Consider the following 25,248-nt stretch of genomic DNA (forward strand, 5'->3'; position numbering starts at 1 on the left):
CCTGCATGGATGTGTACTCTAGCATTATTCCATCCCTGTGCTTCATGGTGTGCATACTGCCTCAAAATAGGTAGTGACTGAAAAGTGAAGTGTGATGTTTATCTTTTTTGAACACTTATCCAAACTTATCCAACCCAATTAAGCTACTGACTTTTTGTTCTTGTCTGTGTTTTGTATGGCTCGCCACTCCAAGCTTCTTGATTGACAGACTGGAGAAGTCAGCATTTGCTTAGCCTAGACAAGGCAAATAAAAGCATGAAAAAATCAGAAAAAATCTAAGGGAATAAGCTGGATCTGGCGTGGCTCCATCTGAAGAAGGGATGCTATCCCTCTATCACCGAAAATGACTTCAAATTACACCGACAAGTGTATAGTCCTGCCAATGACGTTCGGCCATATTGACTTTTCTGTCTGGGTGGTGGAACGAGCAGAACTGCAGCCTAAATGACTGCAGATAACAGCAAATGAGGTTGTGCGGTGCAAATTCCATTTACAGACGAAGGCGCTGCGGGTGTTGACGGCTCTCATTGTGTCCGTCACCAAGACGTGGGGGAGCATCTCCCTCCAGCACACTCAGAGCGCTCGTTTTTAAAACGATAGCGGAGTGTATGATAACATGCTGGCTTTGTTCTGTACGTATTGGTTTCCAAATGACCCGAGACAAAAAATGATAGTCAAATTCCCTCAGGTTCATGTCACGAAGCTCATATCTGTTGGAGGCTGATATGAGACAGGTCTCAACAACCATTGTGTCCTGATCAGTTACTCACATAGTCAAAGTTTGAACAAACAGTGCAATGTTTATCAAGGCTTACTTTGTATGGAAAGTGGAAAGTTAAAGACAAACATTTCATAAGGCACATTTCATTTTATTTATATTTTACTTCATTTTATTTGTTTATTTTTTACATTTATTTATTCAAATTACACCTCCAAGAGGAACATTCTGTTCTGCACTCATGGCCTTATGCTATATGTTAATAGCATGTGTGGGAGTGATTTGAGGAACATAAATCAGATAAGAAGGGTAATTTCTATTAAATCCTTATTAGTCAACATAAATGTATGCAAATTTATTGGGAGACTCAACCTGCCTATTTACAAACATTGACTCCACATAGAACTTTTCAGTAAATGCAGGTCCATGAGCAGACTGCTAATGAGACTGATTTCTTCCAGCTTATTAGTAAATGCACGTATTTAACAACAGTGATGCTGTAAGGCTTAAATGCAAACAGCTAAGCCCTGGCTAAGCTTTCTTCCCTCCAGCAGATTAGAGCAGACTGTCACAGTCCAGGGGATTTTGAAAAAGATGGATCTCATTTTTCAGTGTGAAGATCATGGCAGCAAGGCCCAGTGACACTCCCAGTATATGTGCCACTTCCTGTGTATTTCTGCCTATACCTACTTGTCTGAAACTTAGGTTTAAAAATTGTGTCTAAATGCTTAGCATTTCATTCAGGAGCACCAGGAGTACATATCATTTGAACAAAGATGTGTTTTCAGTGGTTAAAAGTAAAAGAGACGGACGCCTTCAACTGGTGCCACTAAGAAATGGCACATCACTATGCAGTGCAAAATATGTATCTGCATTGCATGACGTGGGCCAAATATTGCTGGCAATATCTTGCACTCAGTTTTATTAAAATCCACTTACATTTGTGCTCATTTAGCCTGAAGCATTGCTATTTTCAGTCCATAGATGTTTTGGGTATAATTAAAGAACACATTTAGTTGTAGGAAATTGCCCAGCGACACGTGAAGCATGCCATTTTACACATAAAGCCTTAAGCAGCATCCATGGTCACAAAGGCTCCACCTGATTACCACCGAGGCTTATCCCCCTTTGGAAGTCGGTGGCTAAAAACAGTGACTTCGCTATTGAACGGTTCAAAGTCGATGCCGCTATGGATATCTGGCCCTGAAGAATAGCCCTGGGTTTTTCCATCACCAACCTTTGTGTCCCACACCGCATCGGCGGGTTCGCAAGCCTCCGTGCGGGGTGCGCGCACAAACAATGCAGCGCTCTGGTTTGTTTAATCTTCCCTGACAGCCTTTAGTCTCCGCGCGCTCGGCGCTTGACTCTGGGGAAGACGAGAGCGCCCATGCGGCGTATCTGACAGTTGCCAGCTGTACGTAGGAGCCGCGCTCCGGAGGAGCTGCGGAACGCTCGGCAGAAGGGAAGAGAGTCCTGCCTTTAAAGCCGGAGCGAGAGGAACGGAGGCAACAGATGTTTGGCGCTTTGGGTTCCCGGTGACATGTGCCCCGCTGCAGGAGGCTGACAACACCCCTCTGATGACTTATTCATTTATCAGATCTGTATCTCATTCTTTTCTATGCATATATTCACCGTTCAAGGACACTGAGTTTTGATCTTTTCACTCCCCTAAAGCTAGAACATGATGTCCAAGGGGGATTGACTTCCTAGGTAAAAAAATAAAAACTAATCAGACTAATTGCATGCAGCGGGCTGTTTTTTGGATTGTGATTGGTGTACGTTAGTCTTCATATATCTTTTGGTGAACACTGTTTGTGTCATTCTCATGGAGCTGGATCTCTGTTATCTCTATTATCATAGATGCAAAGACTGTTGGACTGTGATTTCTGTTCTTTGAATTCACTTTCAGTATGTTACTATCAAATTAAAAAGCAAACTGTGAGCATACTGTCATGTGTAATGTAGAAGGGTTTTACAATCCCCGACATACAGTACTGCAATGTGTTTACTATTTGCCAGCCAGCACCCAAAGCATATACCATTAAAAAGAGCTCAAAGTTGTGAATAGTAATCGGGCTTCCTGGTGTGTTTCCAAATGTACAGATCATAGCAACGCTATTTAGTATTTATGGGAAATAATGAATGAGGAACTGGGCTCAGCCAATCAGCAACTCTGCTAAATTACTGTGGCAGCCCAGGATTGCACCAAGACAGGCAGGTGGTGCCACTGCCTCGCAATATATAATTGGCTGAAATGATTCCATTCCTCTGCTGACTCATTCATTAAATGTGTATAATTGTGCTATTTGAGGGAATGGATGTGTCTGTTGAATGTGATAACATTTGGTTCATGCCTTTCCCACCGGAAATGCTGCAAAATAAGCTAATCTTATACATACAGTACAGCCTGCAGTCTGCCAGATTAGTCAGGGGAGACACAGACACCTGGAAGAGAATTCCCCATTTTGCAGCTCTCTTTTATGTGAAAACAAGAGAGAAGGTATGCCTAATTTTATTTTAATTTTTTTTTTTTTTTTTTTTTTTTGCAGTGTAGTAGATAAACACGACTGTCCTTCTTTACAATTTCTAAATCATTTGCCTACCGGTTTTAAAAGTCAAGCCAATAAAAGTTAAATAAATGCATTAAATAATAAATGCGGTGGAATCCGTGTGACTGAATACTGTATGACGTCCAAAGGCAATCAAAACCCAAATGTGAAAACAAGATTAACAGAGAGCCCCCTCAGAAAGCATCCATCCACCCAGAAAACTAGGTCATTTGTAATGATACTGTTGTAATGCTATTCCATGTTGGAGCCAGACATAGCTCCATAGCTCATAAACTTGACCTAGAATTCTTAATCATTTATGCATCCATTTTTGGCTTATGTATGAATATTCAGTCTGGAAAAAGACCTGCCCATTAAGCAGCAATCAATTTAAACCATCAAAAATTATTTGTTTAGGTGTTCTGTGCTCGTATTTTTGTGTGGCACTTTGCCAACAAGGTGGATTCACTCTCCTCACATTGAAATAAATGTAGAAATAAATGATTTAACACAGTCAAAGCATGCAGTCTTAGAATATGGAACTATTCACATTTTGTGAATTATCAGTTTTGATCAAGGAATCAATTAAAAAAACTTTTGCATCAAACATATGTATGCCCTAAAAAAGCACAGCTCCTCTGGGAAACACCAGGGCCCTGGTATTACATACAAACATAATCCTTAACTGAAAATTATATGATCGTATGCATTCAATATGAGGTATCATGAACAAACTTTGGTAAATTCCAATTAATCTACCATCATGCAACAACTAAATGTAGGAACATTCTCTTGTTGTTGAATGATGGTAGAGCAGTGAGGATGAACAACACAGTTTTAGAAATTAGAAGCTTAAAACTATTTAAAATTACCGTACATCTGTTTGGGTTTGCAGCCTGTGAATTTTGGCAAGCAATTCAGCATATACTCATTAATTATTCTTTCTGCTTCATCAACACAATTGATATTGTTTATAGCCACAACACGCAATTTATACAGCCTTTTACCTCTGATGATCATATAGCTTTTACCTTTTGAAGAAGTCTCTTGTGTATTGATCAGAACTAAGAAAAAGGCCTAAATCCAGCATGTTTTATGTGGGTAGCACTGTTGCTTCACAACAAGAAAGTTATTGGTTCGAATCCCTGCTGTAGCTTTCCTGTGTGGAGTTTGCATGTTCTCCCTGTGTTCTGGTTGGTTTCCCCCAGGCACTCCAGTTTCCCACAGTCCAAAGACATGCAGGTTAGGTTAATTGCCCCCCTAGGTGTGTAAGTGAATGGTGTGTGTGCCTTGCAATGGCCTGGTGAACTGTGCAGGATGTATTCCTTCCTCTCACCCAATGCATGCTGGGTTGGCTCTAGCACCTCCCACGACCCTGACCAGGAATAAGCAGGTATAGATCATAGATGGATGGAAAGAAATGCATAGATAAATTGTTCATGCCATCGGACTGAGGAGAGAGTAATCTGACTGCTTTGTGGTATGTCTTTGCCCTTCTTTTTGATGATCTAATTAAAAGAGTAAGCTCCCCTACATTCCATTGACTCTGATCCCATTAATTCTCTACTCTTCTATTCTTGTCAGTCTCAAACTATTATACTGTAAGATAATTCCTCAGTGCTTCTCAGACCCTGTTTTAATCCCATGTTGATGTACCACTTACAATGAATGTTCTGTACAGAAATAAAACAAAAGCATGAACAGAAATCATGAATACATATTCCTTAAGCACAAGTGATTTGCATTTCATGGTTAATGCAGGGAAAGCAAGGGTGAAACGGACAAGAAACATTGCTTAACCCTTAACCTTCGCGCAGATGCCAAATCTAGCCCATCCTCACCCATTTAAGGCAGATGTCAGCATCACATAGACTTGGAAAAGGCCTTAAATGAAGTAAGAGACTTGAACCATTTACAGGACTAAGATTAGTTTATGTTCATAATTTAAATAGAAATAAAGTGCCACAAATGACTTCATCTTGGCAAAAATGCAAAAAAACAAGTCGTTTTCCTTTCTTGGCTATCAATGATTCATAGGAAGTTTGAAGTTCACCCTTCAGCAATGCACAAATTGCTAGCTCCACCCCATAGTCCCTGGTACTGTAGAAAAGTACTAAAAAAAGCGTTTACTTGTCAAGGGAAAGCAAGTTCTTATTACAAAAAATAAAATCTGAAATCTAAAACAAAAGGTTTTGGTGTATCGAATTTGCAACCACAAACCCAGATTTTGCACTTAGCCAGCAAATGAGATCAGTCTTCTCAATTTACCGTTTTGTATCTGAGGCAGATCAGCTGATGACTTGGAGTGGTGACATTATTTAGCGCTGCTGTGGAACTGCCACATCGGGTCACCTTGTTGGCTCTCCTTTGTTTCCTTATGGGCATAATGACTGTTCCCACAATGGTCAACTGCTGTTTATGGCAAAATGTGAACATTGCCCTCATAGCACAGTGGATAATTGGGTGTAGTCTCGCCCAAAGAAAGGACTCAATCAGCCTGGGATTGCTTGCCAGATGTTTTAATTTTGTTTTACACATGCTTAATTTGCTGTTAAAGCATGTCCTTGATTGCAGCTAGCTTGCACAAATCACTGGTTTCAAACTTTTCTGGATACTGAATCACATTTCTGTAACTTTAAGTCAGCAAATAAACAAGTGAGTGACCGTTGTAACTTCAGGGCCCTGTCATTATAATCTATGCAGGAATATATTTCTGGTACCGAGCGGATTGCTAGCTAAATGTCACATCCAGTTAACAAAGACACATTTACAGTGTCCGTTGTAGGGCATCGTCATACAGTACTGTACATGTGTCTTAATACGATACAGCATTTGATACAGGCTTTAAGACTCGTTATATCTTTGTTATATTCTTGCTGTAACTATCTTCACACTGTAGCGCTGTTGTACTTTATATTTATGTGACATTTCTATTACCTGATCAAGGTGCTGACAGCTGCACTGCCTTGCCACAGTTTGTGTGCGAATATCATAATCATTGAAACAGAAACAGAATTAAATACTCTCATTACAGGAAGAGAGACAGAGCCGCGGGCCTCCACATCCTTTCTTCTTTCCTTGCATTTTAGCTTAAGAGACAGTCTTATGGGTAATAAAGAAAAATATAAATATGTAATCAATTACAAAGCTGGTGTACACAGTTTCATAGAGGTTTTTATATTTTGAAATTTTTAATGAAAAGCTGTGAGAGATGTCAGTTACACATACTCCTCTGCATCTACTGGGTCAGGTCAGAGATAAATCTCTATATCGTGTGCATGCACTAATACAAATAAAAGACATCAAAATGTAGTCTATTGCTTTTTTGAGATTGTGATTGTAACATTTGAAAATGGGCATAAGATCTTCAACCCATGAATCCAATACTGGTCCCATTTTTGTTAATTATTCTGTGGCTGTATCATATATCTCTTCGTGGAAGAAACAATGAAGTGAATCTGAAGTGAATAAACTGTGTGAATCTGTTTATGAAACAGGCATCATTATAATTGACACCACTTTCGTCGCTGCAACAGAACTGTGAATACTTCATTAAGTTCATTAAATTAGCTTTCTATTTGTTGCTGTGGATGTGTGAATACCCATGATGCTTTGTATAAAATGTAGTAAAGGCTATTATGCTATGCCGACAGTATAGGATTTTATAGCCTCTGTATGTAGGCATGTTCTAGACCTAATAGAAAGAGGTCATTTTATATCAAAAATGCAAATGCTGTTACTGTTTTCAACTGGAGGGGTCTCTAGCAGATGCAATCTGAAAGCAAAACATTGTTTGTCTTTCTGTTAGTGTCACAATGAATGATTAAGAATTACAGACAACAGTCATACATCAGCTTCAACTAGACAACTGTGTCCCTGGCAGATGTTGTGTCCTGGTGCTGTGTATAGCCACTGTATCGTGTTATTTTTGTTACTCTGTTCTATAAGACTTCTTTTGCGAGCTCTTTATAAGTGACACCTTTCTGCCAGGGGGGCTTCAGTTTCTTATATCTAATTACACTGATTAATTCCCTCATCGACTGTTTCACCTGGTCCTCCTCAGACCTACCTCTATAGTATGCACGCCACTTTGTACATTACTTGAGGTACTACAAAAATTCAGTGATTCTACATATTATTATTGAGAATTCTATTAGGAAAATATCTGGTGGGTATCATGATCCTTTTTTGTTGCAAATGCTTTTCTCTAAGTTTATTTTCTAAAATCCAGAGCTCTACCATGTGAATCATTTCATTTATAGGTATTGGATAAATTCACTTAATTTACATATTAAGTTTTACCCTAGTGGGCAGTGAATTATGAGATTGAGAGGCACTATTTTATTGCCTTAATTGCTTTGCTTGTATTCACTAGCACATTAAATGAAATATCTGCAGACCAGATTCCATTTGATTACGAAACTGTTTCAATTTAATTTACTAAATCCCCAATGCAGTTTTGAAGCACCATATTCTGTTTAACTACCGATAACATTCAGTTATTCCAATAACGAACTACAGATAACATCTCCTTTAATAACCTTCCAGGCTCAATGCACAAATTAACTTGGACTTTGATTGTCATGAAGAATATACTGTACATTGTTTGCACACGTTTCTTTGAGTTTCTTTAAATTTCTTTGTGTGTTGATGCTCTGTATGTTCCATGTCTGACAGTCAAATCAAGTTAAGTCAAATCTTGTTTAAAAAAAATTAAAAAACAAGACAAAAGACAATGAAACAATTGTTTTATTGATAGCAGTCAAGAGACATGAGAGTTAATTTAGACAGTCCGTAATGTTTAAAGAATTAACTACATTTAAAAAATGACTTCTGTCATTTTTTGAAGGCATGACATTTGTGTGTGTGTGTGTATGTTTGTGTGTGCTGCAATCAAACAAATTCATTTTGAACATTTGATTGAAGTTATAAAGTTAAAGATCTCTTTTGTGTGGATTATTGCTATTAGTTTACACTAGCTGCAGAATTTTATAGCTCTTCATATTCGCTAGGATATAGTCGTTATGATTCCAGAGAAAGTACAAAAAACTCATCAAACATTACTTTTTCTGTGAACCTTTTGCTGCCTATGTGCTACACTCAATTTTGTCATCTCTAATATAAATAGAATCTGGGGTTGTTAAAGCAAGCTCATTAAATATCACTGAGAGCTCTTATCGCAAGATCAAAATATTTTTATTTATTACAGTGTATGAATCAAATTACGACTTAAGCCTTGCATTCTGAATCCACGCACAATAGTTATAAATTATATCAATTAATACATGTGGTACATGTACATGTACATACATGTGGAAAAAAAAGTATTTTGCAAAAAGATTCATGAGACCAGCCAAACAATATCCTATGCGAGGATTAGAGTAGTCACGACAGTTGACATTGAGCTACATAGTGTCAACATCATTATCCTGCACTAGGACTCTATAAACCAGCGATAAATTTAAATATGGTCTCCCTTTTGATGTAAAGGGTTAGAGGTTAACTTCGAATAGCACTCTTGAACATTTTACCTACCCAGTAATGTACGTCAATTATGTGGCATTAAGTAAAGTGCCCATTTTATTCTTGTACTCACAAAAGATTCCTACTTCCTCATGAGAGATGGGGCTCAGGGGTGTATAGCTGCTGTCAGTGTTTCTGGGAAATCGTTTAGAGTTTATGTTTGCCTCTGTTCCCCAGTGTCTGCATCACCTCACTATTTCCAATCCAGCTACACTTATGTTATTGTCAAGTTATCTCATGTGAGTAAACAATGTAAACGTTGTTGTTAATGCCCTCTTGTTCTCGTTAATTATCAGAATTAAACATTTCAACAACTCTATTTGAACAATAACTAAACAATACCTCTCTAAACAAATTTAAGTTGAATATTGTTTGTAATATATGCTTATCAAATTATTGTTTACAATCACATATATCTAAATTATCTTTCATGAAATTAGCTATGTAATGCAGTGAATGACTGTAAAGTTGATTTCATTTTCAGGATGCCAAATGCTTCCTACATGGAAGCATCTTTCCTGTTCTTTACAGTGCACGGATATGCACGGCTAAACTAACTCTCACACTTTTTTCAGTAACCACTTGGAAATGAGAAGAAAATATGTTGCATTATTCAGAGCACACTCATGTCCAGACTAAATTGTCTTTACTCTTTCTATAACTTTTAGTGGGTACTTTTGTGCATACTAAAAATACAAACCATCGTAGATAACATCATGCTAAATTCCTAAATGTAAATACATACGTTCAAAGACAATATAAGTCTCACAGCACATTATTTTAGAAAATTAATTTGAACTTTTATTTATGTACTGAAATCGGACCTACGTAGCTATCGGTAGTTCCAGTTAAGCTGTGTCAATAGACATATGTAACTGGAAGTCCACAACTGAGGAATGCAATTGTCCTTTGTCCTTTGAGGGTAAGTGAAGCTTATGTCTGCTAGACACCTGCTGTTGATCACCAGAACCCTACAGGTTACCGGCTGTGGTCAGATGTGGCTCTCCTTTTGTAGCCATCTCTCCTGTGGTACACCGTGTGGCTTATATTGTGGAAATGATCAATGGCTTGCGGGTGACTATATGGACACTGTGCATTTGCCTCAATAGCACTGCCGCCTGCGTGGGCGAGGGTCATGTTGCTGTGACCGTGCAGTCCTTCAGTTGCCACTGAAGTGCTGTATAGAATGTGACAAATGACGTAAGAAAAGTGAGGGGGTGGAGGACAAAATATGTCTTTGATGTAGGAATGAACATTGCACTGGGAATTAATTGAATCTTCAGATAAAATTGTCCTACTTGATTTGGAATATACACATTATTTCCGTGGTTTGATTTAAGGAAGCAAACAGTACTTGGAGGCTGAGGTTTATCATTACATATATCTTTCATTATTACTGTTTTTGTTGTTTTTTGGTCAGAATTTTTATCCTATTACCATCAGCCAATATGTTTTTTGTCCACTTTTACTGAGAATCAATACTAGCTGCAGCTTTGTAAATGTCACTTTTTCTGTTGAGTCTGTTGTTTACTTGGTCTGAACTAAATCCGGCATGTAGTTTGCGCAGTATTTTGAGTGTGATTTGTTCCCTTGAAAGAGCTTCATGCAGTCAGATTGATTGGCCTGGAATTAGATGCTGAACGTATCACTTGTGTCAGTGTGCAGTGTCATGAAGACCACAGAGGCCCTGAAATGGTTGGGTTGCTCTGACTGTAATTGTAACAGTGCCGTTGTTCTTGCTTTTGCTCAGCCTTAACGTACTAAGAGATTCATTCCAACTCCCTCTCACAAACTCCTGTAAACTGGTAAAAAAATAAGGGTGAACTATCCAAAGGGTGATGAGGTAATGTCTAAACTGAAATATGTATATATCCATTTTAAAATTTGGATTAAAATTAAATGAATTTTTTTTTATTTTAGATTATTGTTAATGAAAATTATTCCTTTGATCAAAATGAAATAACACTGGAATAATTTAATTGCAATTAAAGTGTATTGTAAAGCCTATACGGGGGGGAAATTATACTGTCTTGTGTCCTAACCACCTATCCCTGCTGAATTGATTTGAAGGATTTTATGCACAGTGCGAAAGGCCCAAAGTACTATTGTTATCTCCATGGGAGAAACAATAGTTTATTGTCCTTGTTCAATTTTACCCTGCATGTCAATTTTGTTGTTTTAATATTTTCGACAGGACATTCTTTTTACACCTAGCAAACGACCAGCTAATAAAAAGTAATTGGAAATGTCAATCACTTCACTCAGGCTTGGAGGCTGAATTATCTTGCTGGTAATGTTATTAGTTAGTTTTGGGGGGAAAATAAATTGTTTGGTAAATGTATTCTGTAACATGTTCATAATCGTGAACGTGTTATAGAAGTCTACATTCACCAATTTATTTATTCCCCCCATACTAACAAATAAAATTGTATCAGCACAACAGAAATGCCACACAGTGCAAAAGTGCATCCGAATAGTTTAGTTTTCCTCAATGTCGCTGCTTTTTCATTACTTCTACTTCTTACTTTGCATTAATACAGCAGGATATTGTATTCGTACAAGCATTAGAGTAGAAGGCAACTTTTTGACTATTGCATTAGAGTGAAAGGGTGGTATTTATGAAGGGTTCCCTGATGTGATCAAGGAATTCCAGCGATAAAAAGTAAGGCTTTTATGGGACCAAAGAATGTGACTTTTAAGTGCCTGTTCCTTTGATTGCAACAATCCATCACAGGGAAGGTTTTTTTACAAAATGCATTTCCCATGTATTCATTCAATTTCATCCAGTTGATACTTGAAATGGAAGCATGCACCAGAATAAAATGTTCTTTTTGTTCACCTTTGCCTGAGTTTGGTATACTGTACCATATGCTGGCAATCTGTATCCCGGTTCCACCAACTGCAAATACGGCTTTTAAATATCCAGATGGTGTGCAGTATTCCTTAGATCACATCATAGTAAACCAGACCATCAAACTAAAAGGGAATACAACTGTGTATTTATGACTACCCACATTTCACTGCCAGATTCTCATGTCTGTCTGTGAGGACCACACACATCAAGTATGAATGACCCCATTATACTGAATGCTTAGCGTTCAAATATGCTTTCGTGTTTCTACCATATGGTGCGTAATAGCTTGGATCGGCAAGAATACAGTTTTATCATAGTTGCTTTGTGTTCAAGGAACAAGGTATTCCTAATGAACTTGAGAACTCTGGCCTAGATTTCCGTTTATACAGATCAGCTGTGATAAATGTGTAAGATGGTGATAAGTTTCTCCCCTGATCTAATTTATTATCTATTATTGTGTCATCTTGGAACTGATGCCCACTGATAAAGACATAGTACAAAATATTCTGATGCACAAATATAAAATATTCCGGTGATTTATAACTTTTTGAACTGTTTTAGATACGTATGTGAGAGAGAGAGAGAAATAAAGCAATAAAGATCAAGGTTGATCCAATAAGGCACATTTGTAAATGACATAATACTCAAATCAGTTACATATTTCTCTAGTCATAATGCTTAAACATTGTAATTTTAAAACATTTGTATGTAATATGTCTTCCAAATTTACTCTTGAGAAATCATGAAACTATATATTTTTGGTTGTGATATGTACATTTTTAACACAGAAAAAATTGATATAAATGTCCTACTGTTTGTTTTAATTGTATCAAACACATGACATTGCACTGCATAAATATTTGATGGTAGAGATGTGGTACTGAAGATGAATAGAGTATGGATTTAGAGCACACTTAGTGTTTATTGATGGGCGCTTGACTGCAGCATGAAAGAGTTATGAAGTACAGTACATGACAGTATGTTGCATACACATTTGTTGAGGACTGGGATCCCTATTCTCCCAACATGAACCCAATACAGTAATGCAATTGTTTACGATATAGCACACTAAGCACAATATAAACATGGGAATTGTATTGTTCTTGGCTATTTTTGATATAATGTGGCTTAAGTGGGTAAATAATCCCTCTGAACATGAAAAGCTCCCAATTGAACAGCTTGTTAAAATTCTGGGATTGCAGTTGTGGCTGGAATGAAAGTCAGCATATACAGGGCTACTCCAGGGCCAAGGCTGGGAACCACCGCTCTAGGATGACCATATACGTTGAGCTATATGTTGCCCTTTACATAAAGTGACTTAGAAAAGAGAACTTTTGGTTGATTAGGCTTGGGATAAAAAGTGTGTATAGTCTGCGTTTCCCAGTACTGCCCCCCCCCCCCCCCCCCCCCCCCCCCCAGTCTGTAAATGCTCCTCCATTGCAATGAATGAATATACATTTTACAGTAATTATTAATGCGTTTCCCCAACATTTCTCTTGCGTAGTTTGCTCATTTTCCTGTAGAGTAAAGTCAACTAATCTTGCTTTCACTTGTCCAGCGTTAATAAGACAAAACTTTTCTTATCAACTATTGCAGTAAGCCTCTCTGAGCCCCATAAAGCCTTGAACAATTAGGAAATGTTCATTATGACAGTTTGTACTTTTGTCTGAAAAAGTGCTGTTCAATGTCCTTGGCATTTTAAAAACAATTATAGTACTATAGGTCCAAGCCTACATACAGAACCTCAGTTGATACAGGACTGCATATTTCATTGTTCAGAATAGGAATGTATTGATACAGATTGAAATGCAATTCATCATTAATTGCTGCTGTTACAATTTTGCATGTATTGAACGTTGAGGCTGGGCAGTGGCTTTTTATTCATGAATTCAAATCGGTGCTCATGGTTTCTACCAATGAATTCAGAGGAAAGTGTGGAAACATACACGGCCATGTGAGGGCAATATAATTCAGGGCCTTCAGTGACCATTAATCTCCCTTATCTCTCCTTGTTTTATTTAGTGCCATTGATTTTGGCTACTTTCACTGCGTTATTTAGATCAGTGCAAAAGATACTTCACCATGATTGTGGTAACGTGATGGTTGATGAATTATTTTCATTAAGTGGACTAGTTCACCAGAGGTCTTTAATGCAACGGATTATTTGAGAATCTGTTAAAAAAAAAAAGGGCGGGGGGGGTGGTCACAAATATTAACAAGGTTGTTTTTGCATTTAATGAAATGTGAAAGTATGTACATGGGTGTGTGGCATTGCAGGTTTACCAGGTAAACTGAACCCAGAATACTGAAGAGGTTTTCTGTTTGTTTTCCAGGAGCAAGGCAAGATTGGCGTTACGTTTAACATTGGGACCGTTGACATCAGTGTGCGGGAATCCAGCACCCCTGTGAATGATGGGAAATACCATGTGGTACGATTTAACAGAAATGGAGGCAATGCCACACTGCAGGTGGACAACTGGCCAATCAATGAGCACTACCCCACAGGTAACTTCTACCTATTCATTGACTGATAAACGCATTAGTATTTGTAGAAAAGAAATGGTTTGTGAAAGACTCACTGGACAGCAGTTGCTTTTAAACCACTGACAATCAGAAAGGGAACAGAATGTGTTTTGTTAACATTTTCTCTGTAATATCCTTTTGAGCAAGAAAACACTTTGGTAAAAGTAAGCATTAAAAACTCATATGCCCAGACTTTCAAGTGCTTCACTTTACAGGAGTGAAAGACAAAAAGGTCCAATCAGTATGCTCCATATGAGGCTGGCAATCATCGTAATACACATGTTGTTTTTCTTATTCTCCTTTTGAAATTCCACATGCGGGCGAAATTCAAATTGTGCGAGAACTCCTGTTTCATTTTTTCTGTTTCTTTTTTTTTCTTTGCACAAAGCTAACAAGGTGAATGTCTTGTGGGAGGCATTACTGAAAGGACAGTGGGCTCTCCTTTAGGGAAATGAAAGACATAAAGGCTATAAGCAGCTCTCTTTGAACACTCTGAATGCTAAGTTACCTACTGTGGAACCTGTGGTGTATTTGGTAAATAAAGGCAAGCCTTGTATGTCATGTTCCCAAGTTGAAGGGAAAAGCAGGTCCAGAATACAAATAAGGTGATCAAATGCAGCCTATTCTATCCTTAAGTCCTTGCAGTCCATTAATTTGGACCAAGAGAGACTCACCAAGCCCAACAATCACCGCAGGGTTCAAACTGAATTAATTTGTACACCCTGCCCTCTTCTTTGATATCTGTATTCTGCCGTTCTTCCTTGAGTTATAAAAAGTCTGGACCACCTCCTCCAATCAGGGACAAGCTTGGGTTGCAATTTTCTCACCCCCGCCTTAGAAAACAAGCACGAGGAAAGGAATCAATTTTTATGACATCTGACAAGGCAAAACTGGGGGTTAAGCCATCTCCAGTGCATTCGCTGCTCCTTGTTAAAATGGACATTTCTCTGGTGTAGAGATGGGAGGATTCGCCCTGTTGAAGCATGCACAATTCAAAAGGGTGGGGTGAGTCATAACTATCTGCTTCCCTCAAGCCCATGCTCATCCTACGTCACAAAGTTATCTTAGTGCGAGAAGAGAAAAGCTAAATGACTCACGTATGGCCTGGTGCTCAGTCATCAGTGCCTGCGTTTCCCTGGCTGTCATCACAGGGTATTCTCCACGGTAACTATAACAACAAATGAGAAGAGCATTCACATGGGCGCCAATTTATTCTCCCCTTTAAGAGATGGCCGGCGAGTGTGAAGCTGCCAGTGCATGCACTCAGCACACCAGCCCCCTGCCTTCCCCTTAGCAGCGCTGGTCATCCTCCTACGCTCTTCCCTGAGCACCCGGACCCTTTTAATCAGGCGTCCGGTTAATCATGTGTTATGTTTGCGGGTCTCGGGGAACGTGTCAGATGAGAGGGGGAGGGACACAGCTGCGACCCTGCGGATGCGAGCCGCATGCCCACGACTGACGCGGTCTGAGGAATCGCAAGAATGTGGAGCTGGAACACCCAGCGAACGCCCCTATTCAGGGATGTCCCTGGTCATCGTTTTGAAGGCTGTTCTAATCGAAATTCGGTTTTTCTGTTCAATTGTTGTTCAGAGGAAGTGACAGATCCCAGGTGCAGAAGTGATAGTCTCCTGCTCCTGGGGTTTATTGTCAGAATCACTTTATTCAGTAAGGGGGTTTAAGTGTAGCACTAAAATCATGCATAGCACATATATGTATGCATATAAATAAGTAGCATATTGGCATTTTAATTCCTTGCTGGTGCTCAGGAGAATATTGGCGATTAATACATCAAGGAGAGGTAATTAGCATTCATTAATAAAATAAATTTTTGAGTGCTGACCTAGCATGAATGTTTGAGTTAGATTCTATTGGCTGTGAATGGTATTTCTGCAGTGTTTGAATTCCTACAACATCCTAAGAAAGTATTGTTGGTGATGCTACATTTAATTTGTAAATGCATTACCTTTGCAAAAACTAAATCTAAATACTGTACATCAATTAATTTGATGCCATTCCCATAGTCCTGACCCAACATCTCAGTCAGATGAGAAAGAACAGTGTCATTTTTTCTGGCTTAATGAGCACATTGGTAGATTCTGGTTTTGGCAGAACAGACATTATTCACACGAGTTCAACAGGATCAGCAGTCTAGCAGAATAATCAAAACCCTGATCCTGGTTCTTGTCCTCCATTTTGAAAGGATTTTTAAACTTAGCAGTCACATTTTTCCATTTGACACCAAATTCCTGGAGAAGGAAGTGCCACTGTCTTGGCAACAACATTAGCGTATTAGCGTAGCCATTAGCATATTATCCGTTAGCGTAGTTTGGTCACAATACTGAATATGTGGTTGAGCTTCACAATCTGTTGATTGTTGTCAGTGAAGCTTTGCAAAGGCCATGTCCTTCTAGATGCTGTTACTTACAGTAGGCTAGCAGCTAATATTTAGATCAGCAGTGAATGTAATTCAGCCATGACTGATTTATATCCTTTCTAAAGACTGTGTCATTTCATCTGTAATTACAGGTTAGGGCGCAATCAAGACCTCGCCTCAAATGCTTTAAGCTTGAGGTCCTTCATTTTCATCATATAAAACTGCAGACCTATAAAAAAGATTGGCTTAAGTGGCCCTGAAATACTTTAATAATTTGCTCATTTCTGAGTCGGTTCATGTTTTCTGCAAGTAATCCTGGGCGTGAAAAACTGACAGTTTGCTAGCATGAGAGACACTGGAGAAGCAATTGCATGGCACAGTGAAAGCACCTTGTATGCCCCCCTCCCCCCCCACCCCCCCTCATTATAGTGGAGTCGGCCCCAGTTTTAGTGTAATGTGACAGCACAGAGAGTATCTATGCTGGTTTTATGGATGTAATGGTTGTATAATATTTTGATATAAATGTCAGCCAAATGGACTACTCTGCCCAAAGGTTTTAGCTTGCAGATAAAATATTTAGAATTATAGACAGTCGCTCAAGAATGTGAACTGATAGAGCAGTCATCAGAAGGCCCCCTCAGTCAAACCTTACCCCATGTTGTTTGAGTTCAGCCATCCCACTGAGCTATCACTGTATGACCTTTGTGGAACTGAGCCTTTTTCAAATATTTAATTATACTACTATTATAGTACTATACTACTATTCTTTTTTATTTTTTATTGTTTCTTCTATCGGTCTGAACATCCATGAGTAGCCAGTATGAATAACCATCTGTCAGGGCTTCAGGGGGATAAGCACTCGTCTTTATGAGCCGTCATGCAGTATTAAAGCATGCTATGTTATAAGGACAAGAACTGAAGCAAGATGGTATTCGTGGTATTATATAGTTTATATTTTATGGGAGACCGCAAGTGTCAAACATCTGCATTTTATTTTTGCAGATGCAATTTTATGTGATGCAGAACAACCTAAAAATGAATGTATGTTTGAACAGACAGACACATTTCATTTTTTTTTTTTTTTTGAATGTCAACAAATATCCTCATTATCTACTTTCATCTCATGCCATTATAATTGAGATATATTATTTCAACTTCCTGGGGAAAATCTGAATATAGCTATGGGGAGCTGAGAAATTTTGATGTCAGAACTGCAATACAAATACTGATTTATGTCGGAAAAGCAAGCATGAAATATAGCAATGCTTCATCTGAAATATGACAGCATAATTTAAGTCAACAAAATGCGTTGTTTTATATTTTTTCCTGTTTTTCCATGAAAATATATTCAATGTATTATGATGCAAAAAGGAGTTCTAAAGCAGAAAATAAACAAATTCATGAAATGTGTTTGTAGAGTAAGTATAGGGATGATTGTTCTCACCTTGGGTATATATACAGTGCAGTATTTGGACAGTGACACATTTTTTGTTTTTTTGGCTCTGTACTCCAGCATATTGGATTTGAAATGAGGCAATGAATATGAGGTTAAAGTGCAGGTTGTTGGATTTAATTTGCATTAATTTACATCCATTTTGGGTGAACCATATAGGAATTGCAGTCGTATATATATTGTTCCCCCATTTTGTTGGACCAAAAGTAATTGGGCAGTTGGCTGCTCAGCTGTTTCTCCCAGCTGTGTGTTGTTGCATCATTACCTCAAGAAAACTACCCTGTACCAAAGTGATGGAAAGAGAACAGTGTGGGGAAAGAAAGGAACTGCTCATCATCCAAAGCATCCCTTCCACTCCCCACCCCCCCATCTGTGAAACATGGTGGAGGTAGTGTTATGGCTTGCGTATGCATGGCTGCCACTGGTACTGGCTCACTTGTCTTTATTAATGATGTAACTGCTGACGGCAGCAGGATGAATTCTGAAGTGTACAGAAACACCTTATCTGTTCAGATCCAACCAAATGCCTCAAAACGCACAGGAAGGTGCTTCACCTTGAAGCAAGACGATGACCCCAAACCAACTACCAAAGCACACTACCAAGAGTTTTTCAGGGCCATGAAAGTGAAATGTTCTTAACTGGCATAGTCAATCACCCAACCTGGATTTACGTACTGAAGACAAGACTGAAGGCAAAAATCCTCCAAACCAAACAAGAACTGAAGATGGCTGCAGTACAAGCCTGGCAGAGCATCACCAAGGAAGATACCCAGCATCTGGTGAAGCTTATGGGTTGTAGACTTCAGGCAGAATGCCCAGATCTGCAACCAATATGATGACTTTATTTAAGATTTAAAATACCCTTAAATAGTGCAGAGCCAAATCAAAAAGCAATGTCTCTGTCCTAAACATTATGGAGCTCGCTGTATGTATGTATGTGTGTGTGTGTGTGTGTGTGTTTCATTGGTCTATTCTTCCTCCAAAATGAAAATATTTACTATAAAAGCTTTCACAGATTGGCTTTTCTTGTATCACTGACTGATTGGGGCTGAATTTTAAGGCCATGAAAGTCAACAAATTACAAAGAATATGGCTACAAACATCCTGTAGTTTATTTTGTTGTTATTGATTTTGTGCTGCCAAATTTCAAGCCAAAAACAACTGCTATAGCTCTGAAAAACTTAACAGCACAAATATTATTTTGTACAAAAGTACAGCTCTTCTAAGGCAGGCCTTAGAAATCCAAATCCAGTATCCATCCAGCTCAGATGAATTGCACTGCTATGTATTTAACAATTCTGCATTGCTCTGTCAGCCAGAATATTGCAAAGTCTATTTTATTCTGCGAGGTCCTTTTCCTCCATAGTTTACAGTATTTGGAAGAAACCTATTGTATTTGCATTCCTGGTCTGCCTGTTCAACTGCAGTTCTGCAAGCAAGTCATTTTCAGTTTTAGAGCTCCTCTCTAAATTCTCAGCACATGCACAATCTGGATAATCCCGCAGGTTTATAAATGGAGGGATTTTGTTAAATTTTATGAAAAATGTTTAAGTAACATGGTTTTATAATTTTTTTTTATGATGTACTTGCTGAATCCATTGTGACATTTACACAGTTCTATCAAGATTTAAAAACAGAAAATTCTTGAAGACAAATATTATTTTCATCCTGTGTCTTTGGTTCTCCTTCTGATGGTTTAATGTGGTACATAACAACAGCTGGTGCACGACTGAGTGTTATGGTACCATAGATACCTGTAAATTGGGTCAGCTAATTGGAATGCTGTTACAAAATGGAGGTTAAAATAATTGACAGTTCCCAATAAGCCATGGTGCAGGCATTTAAAATGAAGTGCAAATGAATACTCAGGCAAGCTGATATGTAACAGGATGAAGGCGCAAACAAAAGAGGCTTAAACATGATTGGAACTGGCAGATTGTATAGCATCCACAAAAGAATGTAAAGCTTGTGGAAAATCTGTGTAATGTTCCCTCTCTTACCCCATTCTTTGGGGCGGGTTCAAATATTCTGCTGCAGTCTGGTCCAATCCAGATCAGCGCTTAGCGTTTCTAAGAGGGAGAATGAGCGGGAGGAAGAGAAAGAGGAAGGGTAGGTGGGGGACAGAGAAAGTGAAAGGGAGAGTGAAGAGAGAGAGGCGGACGGAAGACGAAGCAGAGAGAAACAGAACGCGGGGAGGTTGAGACAGAAGGAGAAGGGGAGAGTGGGAAGGAGCAGCCGAGGACAAGGGCATGAAGAAAATCGGAGTGCAGAGACAGAGAAATGGGAGGGCGGGGGGACTGACAGAGAAAGGTGGAGTGCAGCCAAGGATGAGGTTTTTGGAGAGCAAGCACTCCCATAAAGAGACAAGCGGGAGATTATAATAAATCCCAGAAAGGCATCTAAACAAATCCCTGAATCATCTCAGGAAATGTTTTTTTGATTTTTTAATAAAAATTAATTGGGTATTTACATTAATTAGAACTCTGTTTCATCCCAGAGCAACACGAGCATGTTTTTGTACTGGAAATCAATGTGAGATATCATCTTTTCCATAAAACAAGTGACAGTACAGAATGAGTGAATACTTGAAGAAGCCACCTGTCTCCCTCAAGAGAGCGGATTACCAATTTTTTGTTCATGCTCACACTAATATGAATTATATAAATTGCCTTGAAATACATGAACATACGGGATGTGCCAATTTACATCAGTCCATGATAGACCCCTTGAGTGTGGTTCATCTCTGTGAGTAATTAATGTTTGTTTGATGGTTTACATAATAAATTGAATAATCTTTGATATATTCAGGAGATGCATCACCTTTTGCCATCCACTGAGAATGACCCCACATTTACACTAAGTGTGGACACAGTGTTGCCCCACATCCTCCCCCACTGGGAGGACGAAAAGTTTGTCAGTGATGGTGAAAGTTAATGACAGACAGAAACATTGTCATGGCACTTGAGAGAAGAGTGCCATGGAAGATTATCTTTGACTGACATACTGTACAGTATGCTTCGGTAATATGACATGGCTGCTATAACGATATGGAAAGGACTGTGTAAAGCATATATTCATGTGCACATTCACGCATGTATATATTTCTGTGTGTGAGTCGATGCATTTTTTTTTGTTTGTACTGTATGTGCGAGGAATTTCAGTCTCCATATGCCCATCCTGTTGCCCATCTGTCTGTGTGTGAGTCCATGTGCGTGTATGTTTGCATGCATGTGTAGTATATCTGTGCATATGCAAATTTATGCGCATTACGTGTACGCATGCATATATGCACCAGTGAGGCTCATCCACTCACGGACTTTGGCTTTGGCTTCTATGGTTCCAACCGCTGCCTCTCACACTTACGGGTCTCTGTCTCGGTAATAGCAAGGGACAGCGGGGAAAATGGCAGACCATTACAGCTGCGATGGGTTATGCTATTACACTTCCCCAGTTGCCGCGGTCTGGGTCCCCCAGATGGCAGTCAAATCACTGCATCGTTTTTTGTGTCACGAGCGGTTTGCGGGTAGAGAAATGTCCCGGGCCTGTCAGGGATGGAGACAGGAAGCGCTGTTGCAGTCCTGTCCAGCCCATGATGCGGTTGAAACCTGTGCTCGAATTTGGAGACTTCACTGACAGTACCCAGCCAGATTTTCTTTAATATATATCACTTTTTATTTAATCGCCAACGTTTCAATGGTTTCAACTTCACTTTTGTCAATATATTTCTTTGAAGCTTTTGGGGGGATTTACTAATGAGCGTTAAATAATTTTGGAGATCATCAAATGTGAGAGATAATTATTTAAAAGACAGTTCTGTGGTGTCCTTTCAGACCCACAGTATCCAGGAAAAATTATTTTCTTTTCAGAAACACGGGCATCGGGTACAGAATTATATGACAAAAATTAGCCTGTCACTTCATAGAAATGAGTTTGAAGCACTTACTTTTTGATTCTCTGACCTCCTAATCAAAATGGAAAATTACTGCACTTTGCTGACTTAATCCCCATATTATTATAGAGCCATTAAACGCTCTGACATTCTTCAGTTATTTGCTCCCTCTTAAAGACTGTTCTGATAAATGATGCTTTCAACTTGGCTTGCTCTCGCTCCACTCAGGGTGGCATTTTGTGCAAATCTGAATGACTTTTTCATCAAGGAAACGCGCGCGCAAACTCAGTTACCCCATGTTGCTTCGGCCTCGCGGTTATTGCAGCTAGCCCTGCGGGTAGTGAAGTGCCAGGGCCCCATGGGGCCCGGCTCAGATGAACGCTATTTCAGCTCAACAACTGCTCGCCCCCCCCCCCCCCGGCCCTGCATGCACGGCTTCTCGTGGGGCGGATGTGTCAGCGACTGGGGGACAGGGCCGGGGACGTGTGACGCGCCGCGTTTAGACAAGTCCTGCTGGGATACCGTTGACCTCCACGTCCGTGTCAGTTAGAGGTCCACCTCTCTTACTCGCTCCGATGCATAATTGACCTGATGGACGGAATAGGTGCGGGTGGAAATAAAACAGGTATTTATTTATTTTTAGGAAGGCTGGTCACGCTGGTTTGTGCCGAGCCACGCGGGTGCTTCCCCAGGTTCCCGAGCTCGTGGCAGGATGCGATGTTCCGTGGCCGTAAATAGTTTTGAAAAGCTCAACCTCCACCCGCCGGAGGTGTCACAGCTTTCGAGCTGAGGCCGAACGTCTGACAATTGCCTTTCTTCGCACGTCGCGATAGAATGTGAATGAGGCTTTCCTTCCTTTGCAATGACAGAAACACTGTTCCTCAGATAGATGTACCAGGACGCTGCCCATGCGGTTCACCCTCTGAACTGGAACAGAATATGCGGCAGCTGTCTTACCTTCCAAGGCCTTTGAAAAAAGAAGTCTCATGCCAGCATCTCAGAGGCTGATAAGTGTAGAAAATTGCCCCCCTACAGTCTGCAATCAGATTGACAGATAGCTGTGTACACTCACAGTGTTCTCTATGATGATAAGCTGGGACCCACATGGATTTTCCTAACGGAGGACTTCAGGCATGACCTTGTTTGCATGTGAGTCGGATGTCTCTGCCTCGGTTAATCTCGATATAATGGCCCTTAACAAACGGCCTTAATGCTGCAGGACAGGTAAACAGAAAATATGGTTACACCCCTTCTTCTTCTAAAAAAAGACTGACCGTCATTTCATGACATGACACCCCAGTGATTCTCAAAGAGTCCCTGGCTCTTATCTGTCAGGATTTAAGGTAATGATTTCCTAGGTGCAAGATAAATAGTCTTGTACCCTACAAGCCAAATACAATTACTCCTATCAAAAACAAAATCTCTCGCCCTTATAAATCTCTTTGGAGGAAAAAAGATAAGCTTTCAATAAGAGCTGCTGGTCTAATCCCAGGAATAAATGAAAGCACCCAGGATGCTGAGATAAATGCTTTCTCTCTCATTGTTTTTTGGGAGATATTGAGGCAGGAGGAGGAGCCTCTCATGAACAGATCCCAGCTGAACTGGCAGGTCAGTTTGAAAGGGAGTATATCCACCCCGATGCTGGTGTATTTCTGCTCAGATGAGCTCAGTCTGTGCTCACCAGTCAGAGAGAATAAAACGTGTAAGTGCAATCTAAAAATGGATTGTTGGACTCTTCAGCCCTTTTCCTTTCTCTAAATCAGTGAATAGGTACAGGGTAGAAAATGACCTTGATTGATTTGCTGTCTGTTTGGAAGAAAATGTGATAAATATACTGCTCTTAACATTTTGCTTAGTTTCACCATTGGCTGATTGAGCCTGCTAAAATGTAATATATCATAAAAACAGTCATTCAGTTTTCAGAAAATGCAGAGAAAGAAACTTTCTGGGAGTAAGGGTGGGGGGTAGAAGTTATTTAAATGAAAATTATTTTCTAAAAATTGTATTAAATCAGTAATTAAAATTGTAATGCACATATGTGTATTATTCTCTCAATGACATGCAAAAATGAATGGCATAATAGGAAATACCATGTGTGTGTGTTTAAATAAAAGGACATATACTAGTACAGTATGTCAGATACAAGTTGGAATTTCTATCAGGTGTAACATTTACAAAGGGGTTTTCAATAGAGGCGGAGGAGGATAAAAGCAGGATTAGCTTTTTTTGCCTTTAAACATACTGTAGTCTTATGTGCTTAAAAGCTGGAGGATAACAGAAAGTGAGATGGCCAATCCCAGTCAGAACGCATGGGGAGCCTGGTGGACAGTTCAGCTGCATGTTCACAGCTTGAAGCAGAGTAGGCATCTGTGAACGTCCCACACTGTGCACATTTTTGTGCGCAAACCAATTGCTGGCACGGCGGCGATTGAGTCCATCTATTGACACTGTTCAAGTGGAGCGGGCCAGGCAGCGTTAGGCAGAGACAGGACAGAGAGAGGGGGCTCACGTAACGCTGCTGCGCTCCGGGTACATTTTCAGTTCAGCGAGGGCGGAAGATGATTTGTGCTGCTGTGCGGCAGCGAAATTGCACGGCTCTCGCTGGTGTTGGGACGAGGATTGGAGCCCTTCCCACCGAAGCCCTAGTGGATTTCATTACAGAACTCCATTGCATTGTATTTACTGGACATTGACGGGGCCACACAAATAAGCAGACTGCGCAGGGACGGATACAATTGTATTAGATGTGCCAGGAAGCTAGAAGATATGCAAAGCCACATGAACATTATATTCAGCTTGTTTTGATTGCTCCGTTGGAAAACTTGACATGCACAGTACTTGTTTGCTTTCCTACAGTTGCAGATTGCTTTTGGTCAGGGGATAGAAAGAGTTGCTCTTGACACAATATTATTAATTGTGGAGAAATGACTGAATGCGAGGGTTTCATTTTTTCAGTGGTAAAAAACATTTTTCCGGAAGATGTTCAGAGGATTGACTGCATAGCCTGGTTTTGCAGCCCTCACCAATGACAAGGGAAGAACCATTACAATGACCTTGCCTTTTTGAACCCCTTATTCAAAGTGAAAACCTGGAAATGCACAAATGTCACAACTGCCAATTATGACTGTAGAAATATTCTCATCTTGCAATCCCAGAACTTGTATAGTGTCTGATCAGGGGCATATGTTTATACACCCCCTGGCTGTGCTATGTATTTTCAAAGGCACAAGAATAATTCTGTCCATAGGAGCCTGGTGAACACGTACACTTTATTTAACTAGATCAAAGGCATACAGCTCTGCTAAATTTTGATTAACCCTCATACTTTATGGGCTACCTGTTCTTCCTTCAGCCCACGTATGCTT

The 25,248-nt window shown here is 39.7% G+C and overlaps 1 protein-coding gene across 25 annotated transcripts in view; it reads left to right on the top strand.

Moving 5' to 3' along the window:
* Window positions 1–25,248, top strand: part of nrxn3a (neurexin 3a) — a 317,098-nt gene that overhangs the window by 250,841 nt on the left and 41,009 nt on the right. For all 25 annotated transcript variants that reach the window (XR_004765382.1, XR_004765386.1, XM_035418878.1 and 22 more), the window contains one exon: window positions 13,978–14,149. Coding sequence is in view for 23 of the 25 variants with exons in the window: in XM_035418878.1 (XP_035274769.1) it covers window positions 13,978–14,149 (172 nt within the window). In the remaining 2 variants the exon portion in view is untranslated. The remainder of the gene's footprint in view (window positions 1–13,977; window positions 14,150–25,248) is intronic.

This window comes from Anguilla anguilla, chromosome 1 (genome assembly GCF_013347855.1).
Source record: "Anguilla anguilla isolate fAngAng1 chromosome 1, fAngAng1.pri, whole genome shotgun sequence".
Taxonomy (NCBI): domain Eukaryota; kingdom Metazoa; phylum Chordata; class Actinopteri; order Anguilliformes; family Anguillidae; genus Anguilla; species Anguilla anguilla.